General features: G+C 33.9%; 1 protein-coding gene across 1 annotated transcript; it reads right to left on the reverse strand.

Moving 5' to 3' along the window:
- Positions 1-296: 296 nt before the first annotated feature.
- Positions 297-18,073, reverse strand: LOC143922873 (NPC intracellular cholesterol transporter 1 homolog 1b-like). Its single transcript, XM_077446256.1, has 22 exons — positions 17,777-18,073; positions 15,705-15,881; positions 15,411-15,570; positions 15,208-15,331; positions 13,758-13,923; positions 13,554-13,670; positions 13,314-13,473; positions 11,467-11,524; positions 11,297-11,386; positions 11,049-11,227; positions 10,798-10,974; positions 8,919-9,120; positions 8,724-8,840; positions 7,207-7,423; positions 6,999-7,126; positions 5,402-5,532; positions 4,959-5,258; positions 4,764-4,876; positions 3,401-3,555; positions 3,138-3,331; positions 1,809-2,040; positions 297-1,193 (listed from the first exon to the last, which is right to left on the reverse strand). The coding sequence occupies exons 1-22, from the start codon at positions 17,994-17,996 to the stop codon at positions 858-860; spliced, it is 3,753 nt and encodes a 1,250-aa protein (XP_077302382.1). The 5' UTR covers positions 17,997-18,073; the 3' UTR covers positions 297-857.
- Between the last annotated feature and the right edge of the window lie 450 nt (positions 18,074-18,523).

Below are 18,523 nucleotides of genomic sequence, written 5' to 3' on the forward strand. Positions count from 1 at the left end.
TATACCTATTTCATTACCAATAATTCAATTAATTAGGTTACTTGTGAATTTTTAGTAATTTTACTAATTGCTTTAATTTTTTATATTTTGAAAATCGCTGTTACTTTTATTAATAACAATTTAAGTTGGTAAGAAAATTTGATTTTAATAAAAAGTTGAAGCATAAAGTTAGAGTCGGAGTCGAAAATTTTGCCCATATTTACTATTTCGTTAAATAATCGATCGGAAAATTACCTGGCATCGAAGCTCGCCTATTGTACCTGTTACCTATTAGTCGTATTAAAAGGTTTGAAATTGAATATTTACTATCAATATCATAGTAATAAATAATTTATTTAAAACGATCTTAAAATATTTTTTAACAAAGTTACATGAGAATTTCTTAATATTAACACTATTCATATTTCACAATCTAATAAAAACTGTTTTAGATATATCACAACGGTCAACATTAAAGCTTTTTACCATTTTTCGTCGGGCTATTATATTAGGGTGTGAATCATAAAGATTTTAAATTCAAGTCTAAAAAAACTAATTTCTATTGAAAACGTACTAAATAAAACATGTAACAGATGAAACTACTATGGCTGATTTAAAATGTTTAATTACTGAATTGAGATGTGTCGACACTTTTGTAATACAATAATTATAATCATTTATTTATTGAATATTGGCACATAAACTTTGGCACGTATGTGTTTTAGATTGGCATTTAGTACAAATTTATATAATACAAGAGAAATATTCAAGAATTGTAAAAATCGGTTCACTGACTAGATACGACTTTACATTATTGAAGATATGTATTATTTCAATTGTGTCATGATATTTATTTGACGAAACACACGATTAGAATATCAATTGTATTTCTCGTTGGTGGGTTTCGGCTTGCTTCCGCACATGAAACTGAACAATCGCGTCAAATAATCCAAAAATACAGGTAAGAATATGAGACCATGTGCGGCTCCGACCAAAACGATGCACAGGAACATTCTGAAGTAGAACACCTCGAATATTTCGGACTCGGCGAAGCCCAGCACTACTATTCCGGCGAACTTCGTCAGTGTGATGCCGCTGAGGACGTTGCTTCCCATCTCGGTCAACGCTTCGGAGACCCTCATGTTGGGCGGGGCCGTGCTGGTTGCATACGAATGCACTATGTGACTGCAAAATTCGACTGCTATTCCGACGCACTGAAATTATTTATCCTCTGTATAATATTTATAATAATAATAACAATAAAATGACCAGTGTGACCTGACAGGCTGCCCCAAAGCGTCACACTAGTTTTACAAAACAAAAGAACGAAAATAACAAAATAAAAACAATAAAAATTTCAATCATTCATCTCATTCAAATAGTCTCGTGTTGAGTCTCTAGAAACTAACCAGCTCATCAACATGACAATTGAACAGGTCGATTTTAAACTATCTAACTTGAATATTCATCTAACTATTCAAATCTAAGATCATTTTTTTAGGAATATAATTGCACGTAATCAGTTAGGAATGCGCCTTTACCCAATGAATAGAATTTACCGAGTACAAATGTTTGAGTTTAGAAAGTAGAGGCGCCTTCGGCGCTCTAATCTAAAATTTTGTAGGGCCTTTGGCGCTCTAATTTTAAATTTGAAAGCGCCTTTAGCGCATCGAGTGGCGCCCTAAATTATTTGGCACCTTGGGGCGCTGCCCGACCCATCCCCCCCCTAAAACCGGAACCGGTGAAGTAATTTGTGAATCTTTAAGTAATGGTCTAATTGTATGTATACCCCATCTTATATTCATGTACGTTGCAAATTGAACACTCACCATGACCAAGTTCACCAACGATACTGCGTTCAAGCTGATGCTCCACCAATACATGAGACCCATCATGTCGACTAGTATCATGGTCACCGATATTAAGATGATGAGCGATGAAAATATGTCGAAGCCCATCAGAACGAAGCTCACGACGAAGACTATGATCAGCGAGTATAGCAAAGAGTTGACCGTGTCTTCCCACATGGTCAGATACTGTTCGAAGAATACATAAAAAATGCTGAAATCAAAAACAAGCAACCGATTAGTTCAATCAAATATTTAATCGAAACACAAATAACTCAAATTATTATTAGTCGTGTCGATCGGACGAAAACCTCTCATTATGCCAGGACAGTTGGCATTCTTATATATTATACAAATATAGTCTATGCGGAAGTATAATTGGCGTCACCCAAGTACATATGTTATGTAAATAGAGGCATTTATTATTGAAATTATACAAGTAATTTATTTAATTGCCAATATAATTTACATATGTTCAAAGTTATGCATACAAATTTTTGATAAAACTCCAGAATTATGAAATTTCCTTGATATACATACATATATATTTTGGGTTTGAAATGTGATGTGATAGACTTTATCCCAGACATAAGTATGTCACTATGGGCCGTTAAGCAGCGTGTGTTTTTATGTAAATCCTCAAAACTTCATACAAAAAAAAGTGTTATTTAAAAGATTTAGTTTCAATATCCATTCATAGATATTATCCAAAATATCCTTTAAAGAATATACTTATTTCTATGGTTTAAAGCTAGACTTTTTTTTCCAGGGAATTTGTCGATAACATTCTAAACTAATAATCAGAAAAGTTTTTAAATCCATCGAAGTTTTCTCGCATAGCATATTTCTCAAATTGAATCTTTCATTCAAATGAATAACACAATCTATAAAATAGATATCGTTTGTTATTTTAAAATATAATGAAATATTTAAATTTTATACAAAATTTGATCATTTGTAAGGTCGAAGACAACTGTATTACAATTATTTTTAATTTAATTAATAGAAGGTGTAGGAGTTATGTTAAATTTACATAAAACTATTCATTTTACTGATACTTTGCGAAAAATACGCAGACTGTTCGAGTTTTCGGAAAATTCGGATAGTCCATAATGAGCTATCATACGTTCAATTTTGATTAAATAGAAATTGGGTAATTTAATTAGATTTTTCAATGTTATAATGTAATTGTAACGAATGTTGCTATGTGAAGGTTCTATAATTCATAAATGAGGGGCGAATATACATAATACAGAAGGAATATTCACCCCATCATTGTAAAGGTAGTGGCGTTAGAAGGGTCGGTAATACCTGTATGGGAAAATTTCCACTTTTTCGTTTCCAGTGCGATTCTGCAACATTGTCGTTAGTTGTTCTCCCGTGGTTTTGGCAAATCTGTATGCTTCATAAAAGTCTTCGGACGTTCGTAGCGTTTTGTGATATCCCATGAAGTAGGAATCTAACGTTTGGGCTTTTCCTGCATCGTCCAAAACGTAGTTCAATCCCTAGATGTCAAATTACATGAGTTGAATTGTAAATTTTGTTCGGTGTAAGAGTTAATTAATAAGTCTTACCGGACTGTAACTAGCGTGACCGCCTTTAGCGCATTTTGGACTTGGATTATCTTGCAAGAAGTAGGGTAAATATTGTTCGAAAGAATCGATGGTTGGACGTAGTCCATTCTCGTCAATATCTATTTTGCATTCTCCGCATAAGCTTGAATTTTCCACTAAAATTTTCAATTTTTACATTAAATAGGTGTCTATACATATATTACATATTCAAATTGACCCCTTTTCAATGTCAAATGAAAAAACGGGTCGATTTGAAATGAATAAGGGTCAATTTGAAATGAAAAAGGGTCAATTTAGAATGAAAAACCTATATACATTAAAGGTATATACATAGGTTTAAACTACATACTACATATAAGTTTTGAAATTTAGAAAATACCATTATTTGTATCAGAGGTCAGGTAGTAATAATCAAATTCATATAACAATAAAAGTAGTTTTCATTTTGGCGAAAATGTTTGATCTTTAAATGATTACACGTCTCTCAAATATCAATATTTGTGTATATATATACACAATATTTTAATTAAATTTCTAAATGTTATTATTATATTTCAAATTAAATTAAATAAAATAGTAAATAATTTTTTTTTTTAAATAAATTAATTTGATTTTCTATTATTTTTTATTAACTTTTCATTTCCAATTAATTATTTTTAATAATTTGTATACATTAACTAAATTATAATTAATTAAATCTTTATTTTTCGAGAAAATAAGTGAAAGCATAGTTTTATTTTTTTCAAGGGATGTAGAATGAGAATAAAAAAATATGCCTCAATTTTAAAAGGATGAGATTTTTGCTGAAAAAATATGTAAATATTCGCGTTCATTTTGTATTGAGACATCTTTTTAAAAAAAATTAAGTTTATATTCAACTTCACATGAAAAAAATTGAACTTTAAATAAAAGAAATCTTTTTAACATAATAATATACATATATTGTTGGCATGGTAAAAGAACTTATTTTTGGTTTCTTTACAGTGACATCTAAAAATATTCTGTGATACTAATTAAATTGAAAAAAGTCAATATTTTTTGTTAGTTTGTTATATATTCAATAGGTGGTGTCAAGGGTTGGTACTAAAGACAAATAATAAAATAATCGAATTGGTTTCTACAAACGCGTGGCGATTAAGTGGTATGAGATATATCTCAATATGAGACCATTATCTCTTAACAAATATAATCTGAAAGAGATCTTTTTTTCAGGGAGCGAGACGCATCTCCAATAACAACTTTTCTATCTGAATATCATGAAAAATTGTACCCTGTGGTATATTTTCCCAAAATATGTCAATGAATGAATGAATATACTGACAATAAAAATAACATGCAATATTGTAATACAAAAAATACTAACTAGTATGAGGGCAGAAAGAGTTGTTCGAGTAGAAATATTGACAGCATGAAATGGACGATGACCAACTGTAGAAGTCGTCGATCCACGAATTGGGTGTTTTTGTTAAATACGTTCTAAAATTTGAGATACACTGTATAAATTGAAACCAATATGATAAAAAAACTATATGCACATAAGAAAGAAAATGTTAAAAACCTGTCTGAGAAGCCTGAGTAGATGTACAGTGTTGTGAGGACCGAGTCAATATTGCAAGCACTCGTTCCGCATAATAGATTGTGCTGTTCTTCGTCTGAATAATTCAAACCTTCTTTAACCACCCAATACACGGGAGGACCTACTTGCATTGCATTTCCAACTTTGAGCAAATATTTTCGTACGAAAGAATCTTTCGGCATTGCCATGTCTTGTTCGAGTCCGATTTCTATATGTGGAATCACCATAATGCTGGCCCCTAACCAAACTGCAAACACGACTGCTACCACCGGCTTAACACTCCTATGTATAATAAAATCATAAATGTACTTATGTGATCATGATCTTTTACAACGTAACAACAATTAAATCATGAACTTCGAAAAAAGTTGATAGACCACTTTTTCAAAATGCACGTTTTAATTTTCGGGTGAAATTTCAAATACCAGTGAAGCACTGCCGGAGTGTAAAACTTTTTGAACATTTTGTTCAATACTCCTTTGGTCAGTGGAATTTCTTGTTGATCACCGGAGCACTTATTCTGGTCAACGCAGCACAGGATATCCCATCTTCCTGACTGAAATTTTATTTAAGTGTTATCAAATTTGAATTCATTTATGTATGTATATACAGAGTGGGACCGATACAATTAGATAATGAGTAACTTGAAAATAATTAACATGTAGGAATGGGTTTGGTGCAAACGATCGAAAAGCGCCAGACAGATTGAACCACAGATTACCTAGATGGCTGCTTTAAACGCAATTCTCGACTTCACGAATGAAAAATTGCACATCAGATGACCTTTCGATGTGCACAGATGCAATTATTAAAATGGTAATTATTAAAATTGAGTTGGATCTTTCTGGCGAGTTTTTAATAATTTAATAACTAAAGTACCAGAAGCACAGAACGTATACGGGGTAGGTATGTCGGGACTTCGGGTAGATTTCGCTTAGTGTAAGTGCGAGCAGTGCGCACGCATAAGGTACACGTGTCGTTAATCTGTGGTTCAGTCTGTCTGGCGCTTTTCGATCGTTTGCACCGCATCGAAACCACCGTATATGCTCCAGACGCCAGATTGAACCTGTGAAGTTCAGCCAGCTCACTTCTCCGAAGTGAGCAACTAGCTCCTTCGTACATACAATAACTCTTGTATAAACATAAATAAATATAACACATCCGTGTTTTTATAGGCCGGGATACGATCAACCAGGGCTATTTTCTCAATGTACCGCGGTGGAACGGCGTTCCGGCACCTTTTTTAATATAATCATTTCTATAAAAAACTTGACAACAAGTGAGTTCCGACAGCTTTTTTTTCAAAAAAAGCCCTGCGATCAACACCTTCTCTGCCCATAAACACTTCTGTAGGATAGCATTAAGAGGGCTGGACACCAGCGCCTTGTCCATACAGACGTATTACACTTCTCCCTTCCTCAATTATGGCACTAAAGAAATTATTTTTTAATATGCTATGGATATCTACCATTGGGATGCATCTATCGTTTTATTTTTTTGATTAGTTATTTTTTATAGGAGCTAGGAGCCGCCAAATATTTATAAAATCGCCTCTTTTTTACACCCACGAAAAGAGTCCAGCGTGCTTATTTAACGGTCGATTTAAAAAAAAAATACGCACATAGTTGCACAGAAAATATCTTTCTCATACCGATGATGAAATTTTTTTATAAATTGGTCCAGTTTTGGAGGAGAAAATAGGAGAATACGAAACCTCGATTTTGTCGATTTAAAATCTGGTCGAAGTGCAACTGTCGCATTTACTCAATATATATATTGATATATATTGTCGCATTCACACAATATATACATTCACTCAATATATATATCGAAGAAAGGAACGGCAACAAAATTAAGGTTTCGGGTGTACAGCCCTCTTAAGCCACGAAGTCATTTTTTGAAGTTAAGTTTCAGCTAGTTTGATTTTTTTTACTTAGTGAATATTTTATTTTTAATAAAAAGTGCCAATTTTTCAAATTCTTATCATGTAATTGTATCACCTAAGCACATTTGATAACATACCAATTGTCGGTCGCAGTCTAGAGATAAAAATGCTAGAAAAGCTGTTATTTGGAAAACAAAATCTAAGAACAGTGCCACTGTAGCGTAGAGAGCGAAGGTGTTGACAGCTGGCATGACAGATAAAGATCCTGAAACCAAGACAGTAATGAAGATGATATTATAATTGATCAGCAAATATTTATAAACATCAGTATAGAAGAGTATATACCGATAGCAAAGCAAGCACACTGTGAAGCGGTTGTGAGAATCATCGACGGGCCAGCTTTTGCAAGTGTGCTTCCGAATATAAATAATTTTTTGGCTTCATCGCTTTCATCAGGAGGAATTAGTGTACCTTTTTGTAATTTTATACAAATATCATTGTAAGCTGACACCACGATGAAAATGTTGTCTACTCCTATGGCCAGAACCAAAAATGGCAAAACCTGTAAAATTTTTTAGAATTTTATTTAGGTTTTTTATGAATGTTTTTTCTTACAGTTGAAGTGTATCTTCCAGTTGTAATATATTTTGACTAGTTGGAATATATTCCGCCTAACCCACGCAAGTTGATTCATATGGTGAATAACATTCTAACCGGTCAAAATATATTACAACCAAAAATGCACCTCAGCTATAAGTTGGTACCAGGTTAGATGGAGAGGTTAGGTCTTTGTGAAAATTGAGTTGGAAAGTCAAATGTTTTGAACACATTCTTAGGGTTATTGTAATACTCATTACCATAAGTTGTAATATTTAGCAAATATTAACGCATTATTGAATTCTAAAGCATTCGTAAAAACATCAGAACTGTCAAAACTCAACTATTATATTGGCGCACATCGTTGAAAGTATATTAGCACTTGTAGGGTTATGATTTATTAGTTGAATTATATTCGAATATGAACGACCTAAAAGGGCAGTTGGAATATATTACAACTGAAAATACACTTCCACTGCAACATATATACATATGTAATCTGTATTCCCCAGTGGAAAAAAACTTTTACTAGTAGAAGTATACTTTCGCAAACTCATTAGGGCATTCCATTTAGGAATCAAACGATCCCCATATGAAGCTGTATTTTGGCAAACTGCAAAAGTTGTTCTAACAGCATCAAATTTGCCCTTTGATGTAATTTAAAACATTTATTAATGAATTTAAACACTGGAGAAGATATCGACAAAATTTTTTTGGAGGTAAAATAATAAGACACGACATTAATAGAAGTATCAGAAGTAAATGTTAAGTATTCGGAATATGAATTCCCTAAAAAGCCAGTGAATGTATACTTTCACTGTTAGTATGAAATCGCTAACATCTAATATATAATTTCGAAAGAGACTTTTTATGTATGTATGTATGTTTGTTTGGGTCGTAGATTCTTTGACGATCAAGTAATAAAAAAACAAATGAATTTAAATAAAATAAAACTATTAATATAAATTTAATAAAATTTTGCCTATTAGATTGGCCATGTTTATATTACAAATACCGAACAAAGCCGGGTAAAAACACTAGTATATAATACATTATGCTGTCATGCTGTTTTTAAATATTTGTTAATGCAATATTTTTGAGAAAAGATTATGTAAAATACATATAAGTCTATTGTTGGGTCTTAATTAGGTGTGGATTTGGATATTGAATGTTCATAAATGTGTCTGCTGTTTACGGCAGATCTATATATTATAAATAGATTTTATGGAAAACTTTCTAGAATTTAAGAAAAATATTATTATTACCTCAATAATTAGCAGTGTAGTCGGAACTCCGACATAACCAAAGAATCCAAGGGAACAGAAAACCGAAGACAAAACAGTTACAATTCCTATCAATCCAAGCGTCATCTTGCTGTCAACCTTTAAAATAAGAACAATGATTTAAATTTATTTTGTGCCACGCTTTGTAAGACACGCTTCATTGCAGTAATTACTGACCATGATTGTTTTCATTGATCGGATGTTGCCAAGTGATAGTGCAATATAGACAAACATGACTGCATAACTTATAATCGCAGTGCCGGCCTCCGCTTGAGACACTCGATCCAATTCATCCTCAATCGATCGTTCCGCAGAAAATGCCAAGTCCATAAATTCAGGTTTCAAGTTGGCGTCGAAATTCTTCATGAATTCAATAAATCTAAATTGCCGATAACACGTTCATATTATTTGTACTGAATTGACTATTGAAGTATTCGAATGATGGGGAACAACATACTTAAAAACGAACGTTTTAATTTAAAAGTAAATATACACTTTTTTTAATAAAACCAAACTACATAATATAGAATGGCTCCATTAAATTATATCATTCAAAAAAGATCTACGGAACCTCAATATGTTGGACAAAATCATTTTTACCAGTAAATAATAATAATTTTTATTCCAGACGATAGGCAGACCAGTGCAATCCCCATCGTCCATATAAATAATATATAGACAACTAGCTGAACCCCGGCATGCGTTGCAATGCCATAATAACGCATGCAATTCCCGTTCCCGTTCCCGTTCTCGTTCCCGTTCCCATTTGACGGAAAAACGCAGGTAGCGAACACATTTGAAATTATTGCGTTGCAATGACACTCATTCCCGTTTTTTCCCGTTTTTTTTTCACAGTAATCTTCCCGGACATGCACACAACAAATCCTGAAAGTTTCATCGTAATCGGCTCAGTGGTTTAGCAGCCTATTCGAGACACACACACACACATACACACAGACATTCATTTTTATATATATAGACTAGCTGAACCCCGGCATGCGTTGCAATGCCATAATAACGCATGCAATTCCCGTTCCCGTTCCCGTTCCCGTTCTCGTTCCCGTTCCCATTTGTCGGAAAAACGCAGGTAGTGAACACCTTTGAAATTATTGCGTTGCAATGACACTCATTCCCGTTTTTCCCGTTTACGTTCCCGTTTTTTTCACAGTAATCTTTCCGGACATGCACACAATAAATTCTGAAAGTTTCATCGTAATCGGCTCAGTGGTTTAGCAGCCTATTCGAGACACACACACACACATACACACAGACATTCATTTTTATATATATAGACTAGCTGAACCCCGGCATGCGTTGCAATGCCATAATAACGCATGCAATTCCCGTTCCCGTTCTCGTTCCCGTTCCCAAAAACGCAGGAAAAACGCAGGTAGTGAACACATTGTTAATTTGTGAATTAATTAATTTTTCTATTGATGTTTTCTATTGTTTATATGTAGGTAGTTTTTACCATTTTTTTTCATACTAAACAATTAAATTAAATATATTAAAAAGGTTTTTGAAAATATTCTACCGTGTGCGGATCGAATCGACACATTTCTTTTAATTTTTTTTAATTTAATAAATTAATATGCCAACACCCATGTGATTATATGTCATCGGGTACAACACTAGTCATATACATATGTATATACAAAACGGACGCGATGTGTTTGTGGGTATGTGTGTGGCGGACGCGTGGAGACACAGCCAATCTGAGACAAGTGGTTGAGGAGGCGCAGGGAAGCAAATTGACCCCTTTTCGATATCGATTGACAATTTGAAATGAAAAAGGTTTAATTTGAAATGAAAAAGGGTAAATTTGGAATGAAAAACCTGTATTAATGAAAGTAATGGATAATGTTCGTAATGGGTAATGGATAATTGCCAAGATCGCCTGAGTGATATTTTAAAAAATTGACTATGTAGCATAATGCTACTCTATGTATATACATACATATGTAGCTGGGTTTTATTTAGTGAGAATTTACTTTTCAATTAAATCGTTCATTTTCACGCCATTAATTGTCTGTATGTAGTTCATTGATGTGTTTACCTTTTCTCCCATTCGAGTGCGCCTTCCAATTCTTTTTTATCAACATGATTTTGTATTAAAAACGTCAAAATGATTGTGTCTGATGACTTTAAATCTTTTCTGTTTTCGCCAGCGAATATGAGATTTGGATCAACACCGCCACCCCATGGCGCCAAGCACTCCACGGCAAATGAATTACTGTAAAAACATTTATTCAGTTTAAATATGGGAAAAACCAAATGATTTAGTAATTGTTATGTAACAATACATACCTAACACAGTCACTGATAATACTTAGATAATTATTTTGTTCCAACTGTTCCATTTCATCTCCAAAGTATCCAAAAAATGACATAACCCCGCACTGATCGATGACATTGGGACCGGTGAAAGATGACCGTAACGGTGCAAAGCAAATTTTCTCAAGTCCTTTATTCTCACTCACTCCAATCTGATATGAAATTAAAACTTTCAAATGACAGCTCAAATGTTTATCATGATAATTATGTGTTCAAATTACCTTTAAGACTTCTTGTTGCAGTTCTGCTATTTTCATTAGAAACGTTTGGTTAAATGCTGGACCGTAAATTGCACCATCCTCAGAAATCACCTAAGACATTATTGTCACACATTGAATATTAATTGTTTTTTTAGTGTGTAATGAATTTTATGAGAATTATATTCACTTACGTTTTTAATTCCAACAGCTTTAATAAAAATTTGTGAAGTTCTATAAAATGGACCAAACCTGAAAAAAACATTTTTTATAAATTATAATTTAGACTTTAGAGCATAATTGAATTTCACAAGAAAATTGGACAGTAAGGTGAGACACATATACATAAATATCATCAGCATCGAATTAATAACTTTCTTCACTGAGAAAATTTATTAATTTGTGCTGGTTGGGAAAGATGAATTTTGAAAAAGAAGATTGTAACCGTAAGAATTCCCACGGTTCAACTGCAAAACAAATGACATCAAGACGCTGCAGAACAATGATATAATATATATATAAAAGAGACGTGGCCGATGTGGATATGCGACTATGTATGTGGCAGACGCGTGGGCACACACCCAATCAGAGGCAAGTATTCCAGACGCGAGAAAGCGTGGTAGCGGGGAAGCGGGGAAGGGGGGTGTGGAGCGTCATTTGATGACAAGCATGTGCGAAGTTGCCGCGGCGACAATTTCATGCATCAAATTCGACAATTTCGTGCATCAATTTCTTTCCGAAACCACCCGCTGAAATTTACGGACACAGCACTAGTGTAGGTAAATTTCAGCCATACGTCCCAGTTTACGGGGACATGTCCCCGTTTTGAGGCTTGCGTCCCAGTGTCCCCTTCAGAAGGATATTTGTCCCAGTTTTCCGTAGATATTATTTAAAAATATATCTTTCCGATAATATATAATTAAGTGGGTTTGCACAAGAAGCTGATGGTTATCACTCCTTCCAGCAATTACAAGGATACTAAGTATAATATGTGGGAGGCGTTGAACGACTTTTTCTTGAAAGAAGAAAATGCTCCAAAAGCGATAATTGATTTCTTTAAAAATCCTTTGTCAGAATTTTACACCATGTTTGTACACAGTCAAATGTTTTTATTTGAAAAGCAAATTAAAAAGCTTGAAAAGGCTTATATAACTACAATACATAGAAGTAAAACATATTTTACATGATACAAAAAAACAATTAATGGAAAGATTAACTAGTAAATACATAGGTTTACAAGTAAAACAAACCTACAACAAACTGAAGAAATGCAAAGAAATTACGATAACACAATAAAAATTGTTTGATGAAGAAGTGGATAATTTCTTTAAACTTGGAATTAAATATTTGGAACAGTGGTCTGTTTCTTAATTAATACTCAGTGGACAGATTAATGAAATAAGCTTTCAATTGACACAGTAGAAAGCATAATTCAGTGCGTTTTCAATTATAAAATGTCATGCATCGAATTTTATAATTATGTAAAAGGGAAAAAAGAACTCCTTCAAAAAGCAAAAAAGTCTGATTGGGCAACGAAGAGCAATGAACATCAAGTTCAAGAAGTTGGGGAAGAGTGAAGACAAGAGAGAATGAGTAAAATAAAATAAAATTGAACATGATTCAATTTCTTATACTTAAACTATCAAAAAATATAATAAATTATTTTTATTGGGGGGGGGGGGGGTGTCCCCGTCTATGGTCCGACAATTATGGCAACCCTACACTAGTGGGTACTAAAAACCAAATCAAGCAGAACGACGACACGCAGACGCTGAGAACATTCCACATACGCTATCAAACGGGAAACCCAGAACGAGAACGACATTTCATCCAGCCACTTCACCAGAAGCATATTCACATATTTTTTAAACTTTAATCTAAGCTCAAATTCAATATATGTAAATATAACTTGAACTGTGAACTTATTAGAAGCTACTTGGTACATGATTGAATGTACTACATATTTTATGTTTCACATTGTTTGTAAACGTGAAGATAATAAAATGAATGAACTTGAATATCCGGATGAAAAAAAAAATACCTTGCATCAAAGTAATCTTTTTGCTGTCTGACAACGGAGTTGGGTGCTGACCACAGTTCAACTGGATCGGTTGTCACCTGAAGGAAAACAAAGCCGTAGCCCAATGCGACGATAACCCATGATGCTATCATGATGACAAGAGTAGGTCTTTTGGCGCAGCCTTAATGGAACAAATAAAAACAGCATTTTAGATAAAAATACTTTTAAGTTAAAAATTTTAATAAACTGAAAATCAATAACCTGCTCCTAAACGATAAAAAAGTTTTTCCAATATGTTATTTAAGCCTCGGTAGACTAGTTTATTTTCGCATGTAAATTCCTCGGAGAAATAATCATGATCTCGTCGTATGTACTCATCTAAGGATCAAAACGGACAAATGATTATATACATATATATATATAAGCATTCACATGTCAATCAGAATTAAATTGCGATCATCTCACTGATGCTTAGTCCTATGAATAAGCACGACATCAAGACACACACAACAATAGCAGCTGAAAAACTGGCACAATTTATGCCCAAAACTAAGCAATCATCTTCTATAGGCGGCAGGGATATGTCACCACAAGTGCTCTGACAATCAACACAACTACACGGTGGTATTCCCTGTAAAGATAAAAATGATTTCATAATGAATATGAACGCATTTATGTAACAACAAGCAAATTTTCAATTTAATACAATCATAATTGGTGATCGCACATTAGCACATTTAAAATAAAATATATTTTTGATGCAATATTATAATAGCTACATACATATGTATTTTTTCGATAGTAATATAAGCTGTAATAAAAATAAAAATAGAGTATCGCAAATAATTTTTAGGTTATGTCGCACATTGCAGTATGAATTGTGTTTTGGGAAATGGGTAGGTAGTTTAAATTTATTGTGTGTAAAATTTTATATCACTTGAAATATGCGCCTTTTGTATTATAGCTTTTTTATATAAAATATATAAAAAAGCATATATGTACATACATGTATACAGGGCTTTTTTCCCATGTAACGCGGTGGAACGGCGTTCCGGCACCTTTTTCTCGGCATTTTTTATGCTTCAAACGAATATTATATATAATATAATTTGAATATAACTTTTTATAATAAAAAACTTGACAAGAAGTGAGTTTTGGCACCTTTTTTTAAAAAAAAAACAACCCTGCATATATATAATTATACTATATATATGTATGCAGGGGTGGCTCGTGACTTAAAAAAAACCAGGTGGGCACGAGAAGGCTAACTCCCCCCCTTCCTCCTACATATTTTTTCCAAGAAATAAAATTTATATATTTAGTGAGATTGTTTGCAAAGAAAATTACTTTTACTAACAAATTATCGACTTCGTTTATTATGTGTTCTGAAAAAGCAAAAATATAATTAATAAAAAAATATTTAATGATAATATTGTCATATTGTGATTGACAATTTGAGCATACCTTGCAAAATACAGTTGAAAAACATTGACGGTGTTGGTATTTTTCAAATCGTGTAGAAAATATAGACGACCGGGGCTGGCATATTCTGCCCCAAAGAGACCTTTACGCAGCCAACTAAAAGCTACCCTCTGTGTACGGAAATATGGATGATTTTTCTCTGCTTTTGATTTTCTATACTCTACATATTCACAAGTGCCAGAGTAGCAAACAAACCGAAGCTGGCGACCACGGGACCACGGCAGATAAACGACTGCCTTGAACTGAATTACGGACCGATATATAGGAACACTTCTTGACGCCTGATGAGTCACCAACAATACACATTTTTTTTCATTTTTAGTTAGGGGAAATTTGTGTAGGCAGTGTCCCGGTTGCCCTTAAATACGCGCCGCCACTGCATATATTTAAATATAATTATACTATACATATGTATGTATTTACAAATACAAACCTTAATGCTTTCGCTGCATTTGTAAACTTTTGGCGAAAATGCACCTGGTACATTTCCATATGAGAATGTTATTTGAAATGGTGTGAAAGTGTTGATCTCCTTATCACCCAAATAATCAAATAGCCTGAAATAAAAATAAGAATTTGATGTTGATTTAGAATGATGATTAATTGAAAAATGTACAATTGAAGCAGTTGAAATACTTTTCAGGGGTGCAATTTGCTCCATGTGAACCGCACATTACATCCAAAGCTAGGTTTCCAGATTGGGGTAGTACTACTTGAGAACAGGATTCGTATGTAGTGTAAGCATAATCTGTGCTGAGATTATAAAGTAGCTCCCTCACAATTAGCGTATCTCCAACTGAATTCAAGTACAAACAATGATATGTATATATATATATATATATATATATATATATATATATATATATATATATATATATATATATATATATATATATATATATATATTAATATACTATTATAAACTTGTACCTGTTTCGTCTATTGTGTTCAAATATTCGTGTTGATTTGTATTGCAGCTAAGACCACAAATATGCTCCACAAAGTTCAAATAACAGGTGGGACATCTTGCGAGGATCCCCGCAGCCATTTGTAAGTTTTCATACATTATATTGAATTGTTTGTGTGAACAACACGTATGTCCGACACCTGTGTAAAACATTTTAAAACTCATTTTAGAACAAGTTATTAAATCAGGGAGTCGAACCGGAACCGAAAAAACGAAAAACCGGAAAAACGGCTATTTTTGCCGGAACGAAAACCGAAACCGAACCGATATTTTTTTGCGGTTCGTTTTTTCGGTTCGGTAAAAATAATATATACACTTTGGAAATGATAGAATTAATGGACAAACATACAGGAATGCATATTTAAAAAAATACGTTTTTGAAACTTTTAGAATAATATAATATCAATATCAAACAAATCTACTCTGTTACAACAGATAATGGACTTGATTTCTTCCATTGAAAACTGTTCTTTCCCTCATCTCATCGGAATAAAATATGTGGCACATACAAACTTTACAATTAGCAATCAATGATTTTATTAACGATTCCGATTTGAATCTAATACATAATTTGTTAAGAGACTTTGTATATATGTATGTATGTATATATCCTTAGTTCGTAGAAATCCGTGACGTCATCGAACAAATAATTCACTTTTTTCCGATTCAAAGGATTCGAAGTTCCCGGGGGCGTAGGAGCCGAGGGCGAATCCTTAGGGGGGCAGCTGCCGGGAGCGAAGCCTCCTAGGGGGCGTAGACGTCGGAGGCGGAGTCCTGGGGAGCGCCGAGGGCAAAGCCCTAGGGGGCGCAGACGCCGAGGGTGGAGCCCAAGAGGGCGCAGACGCCGGAGGTGTACATATAATTTTTTATAAGCGACTTGAAGTGACAGTCAATTTAATAAAAAAAACAAATGAGTATTCAAACAAATTTATACATGTAAAATAATACTATTCAAATAAATTTAATAATATGTTAACTATTGTCATGTTTAAGCGGTTTATATGTTTTACAAATACCGAGCGAATCCGGGTAATACAGCTAGTACAATTATATGTGAAGCTTAGAATCCCTCGTCTTATATTGAAATTTAACGAAAATGCAATAGACTATTACTAGGTATCTATATATAAATATATAAATGAATGTCGGTCTGTGTGTCTCGAATAGGCTACTAAACCACTTTTTTTTTTCAATTTTTACTAAACCACAAAATTTTATAATTTGTTGTATGCATGTCCGGGAAGATTACTGTGAAAAAAAAATCGCCCAAAAACGGGAATGGAAACGGGAAAAACGGGAATGAGTGTCATTGCAACGCTATAATTTCAAATATTTTCGCCTCGCGACCAACGTGTTCGCTGCCTGCGTTTTTCTGACAAATGGGAACGGGAACGAGAACGAGAACGGAAATGGGAACGGGAACGAAAACGGGAATCGCTTGCGTTACTATGGCATTGCAACGTATGCCGGGTTCAGCTAGTTTATTCATAAAAAAGCTCATTCAGAAAAACAGTCCAGAGTCCAGGGAGAAAGCTAGCGACAAATTAAATTGCCAGAGGCAGCAAACTCGAACGTCAATAATACGATATAAACGTAAACTTCAACAGACACGCGAGACCCGAGTCAGTGAGACTTAACTAAACCTGGAGCGAGGGTCGAAGACCGAGGGGGTTGAAAACGGAGAGGGGGGAGATTATTAAAATAATGTTGCTACGCGGCAAAATTCATCAGGATTTTTCATAATGCGATATGGCAACACTGACGATTTTCTTGCTATCAAAATGAAATGATATAACTTATCGACCGTTTCATTTTGGTTTAATAACTGATCATTTAGTTTATTAACCGAGTATGTGACAACTGATCACAAGCGAATATTTACTGACAATTTAGTTATTTTTGTTGATCAAAATACACGCCAATTTAAATCACTATTTTATAATCATTCTATGTACACATTTCACATCACATACCAGTTGGTTTAGTTTTAGCACAATTAAAATTTTAGTTAGCATTTTTCAATTTCAAATTTTACCATCTTCATCGAAAACATTAGGGCAGGTTTTCTTCAACAAGTTGATGCTGTCTTTATCCCATTCATTGATTGGATCGTCGATGGGTTTGGCAGGATGGTCCACTTTGCAATTCAGCCAATGCACACCATCTAGCACACACGCATCGTACATGACGCAGTCGGCTGTCACTTCGACGAAGATGTGCAGCATCAGCACCAGGACCACTACGTTGAGCTTCATCGTTGGTGATGAACTGAATGAACAGATCCAGTTGAGCGTCGACGCAGTCAGTTTTCTATAATCAGAACACCTGCTGCGATAGTGACGTTCAAAGTTTATCATTACAATTATTCCCATCAACACAATGTGCCTGAATCGAAGATTACGACCAGAACGATACAGATTCTCGTTAAAATGTTGGCTAATCACGGATTTCCAAAATGCGCCACTAAAATGTACAGTGTAGTGAGTATTTATGTATGACTCTTATTAGGGTGTAGTCGATGCTGACATTTTCAGAAATTCTTTATTTCAAAGCTAAGCATTTTTAGAAACCTATAGTTAAATTTTGGAAACCTGTAGATGTGAGACGTGGACTATGAAGACCAAGATGATCAGCCGCATTGAAACTTTTGAGATGTGGGTCTACAGGCGTATGCTGAAGATTCCGTGGACCAAAAAAATATCAAATGAAGCTGTCAGACCGATTGAACCACAGATTAACTGGATGGCTGCTTTAAACGCAATTGCACATCAGATGACGAGTA

The sequence above is a fragment of the Arctopsyche grandis genome, chromosome 2 (assembly GCF_051622035.1).
Source record: "Arctopsyche grandis isolate Sample6627 chromosome 2, ASM5162203v2, whole genome shotgun sequence".
Classification (NCBI taxonomy): Eukaryota; Metazoa; Arthropoda; class Insecta; order Trichoptera; family Hydropsychidae; genus Arctopsyche; species Arctopsyche grandis.

Coding starts and splice junctions, on each gene's coding strand:
- LOC143922873 (XM_077446256.1), bottom strand. CDS start 17,996: ATGAAGCTCAACGTAGTGGTCCTGGTGCTGATGCTGCACATCTTCGTC. Junction 13,671..13,757: donor ATTCATAGGACTAAGCATCA/GTGAGATGATCG, acceptor TTTGATCCTTAG/ATGAGTACATACGACGAGAT. Junction 11,228..11,296: donor TGCAACAAGAAGTCTTAAAG/GTAATTTGAACA, acceptor ATTTCATATCAG/ATTGGAGTGAGTGAGAATAA.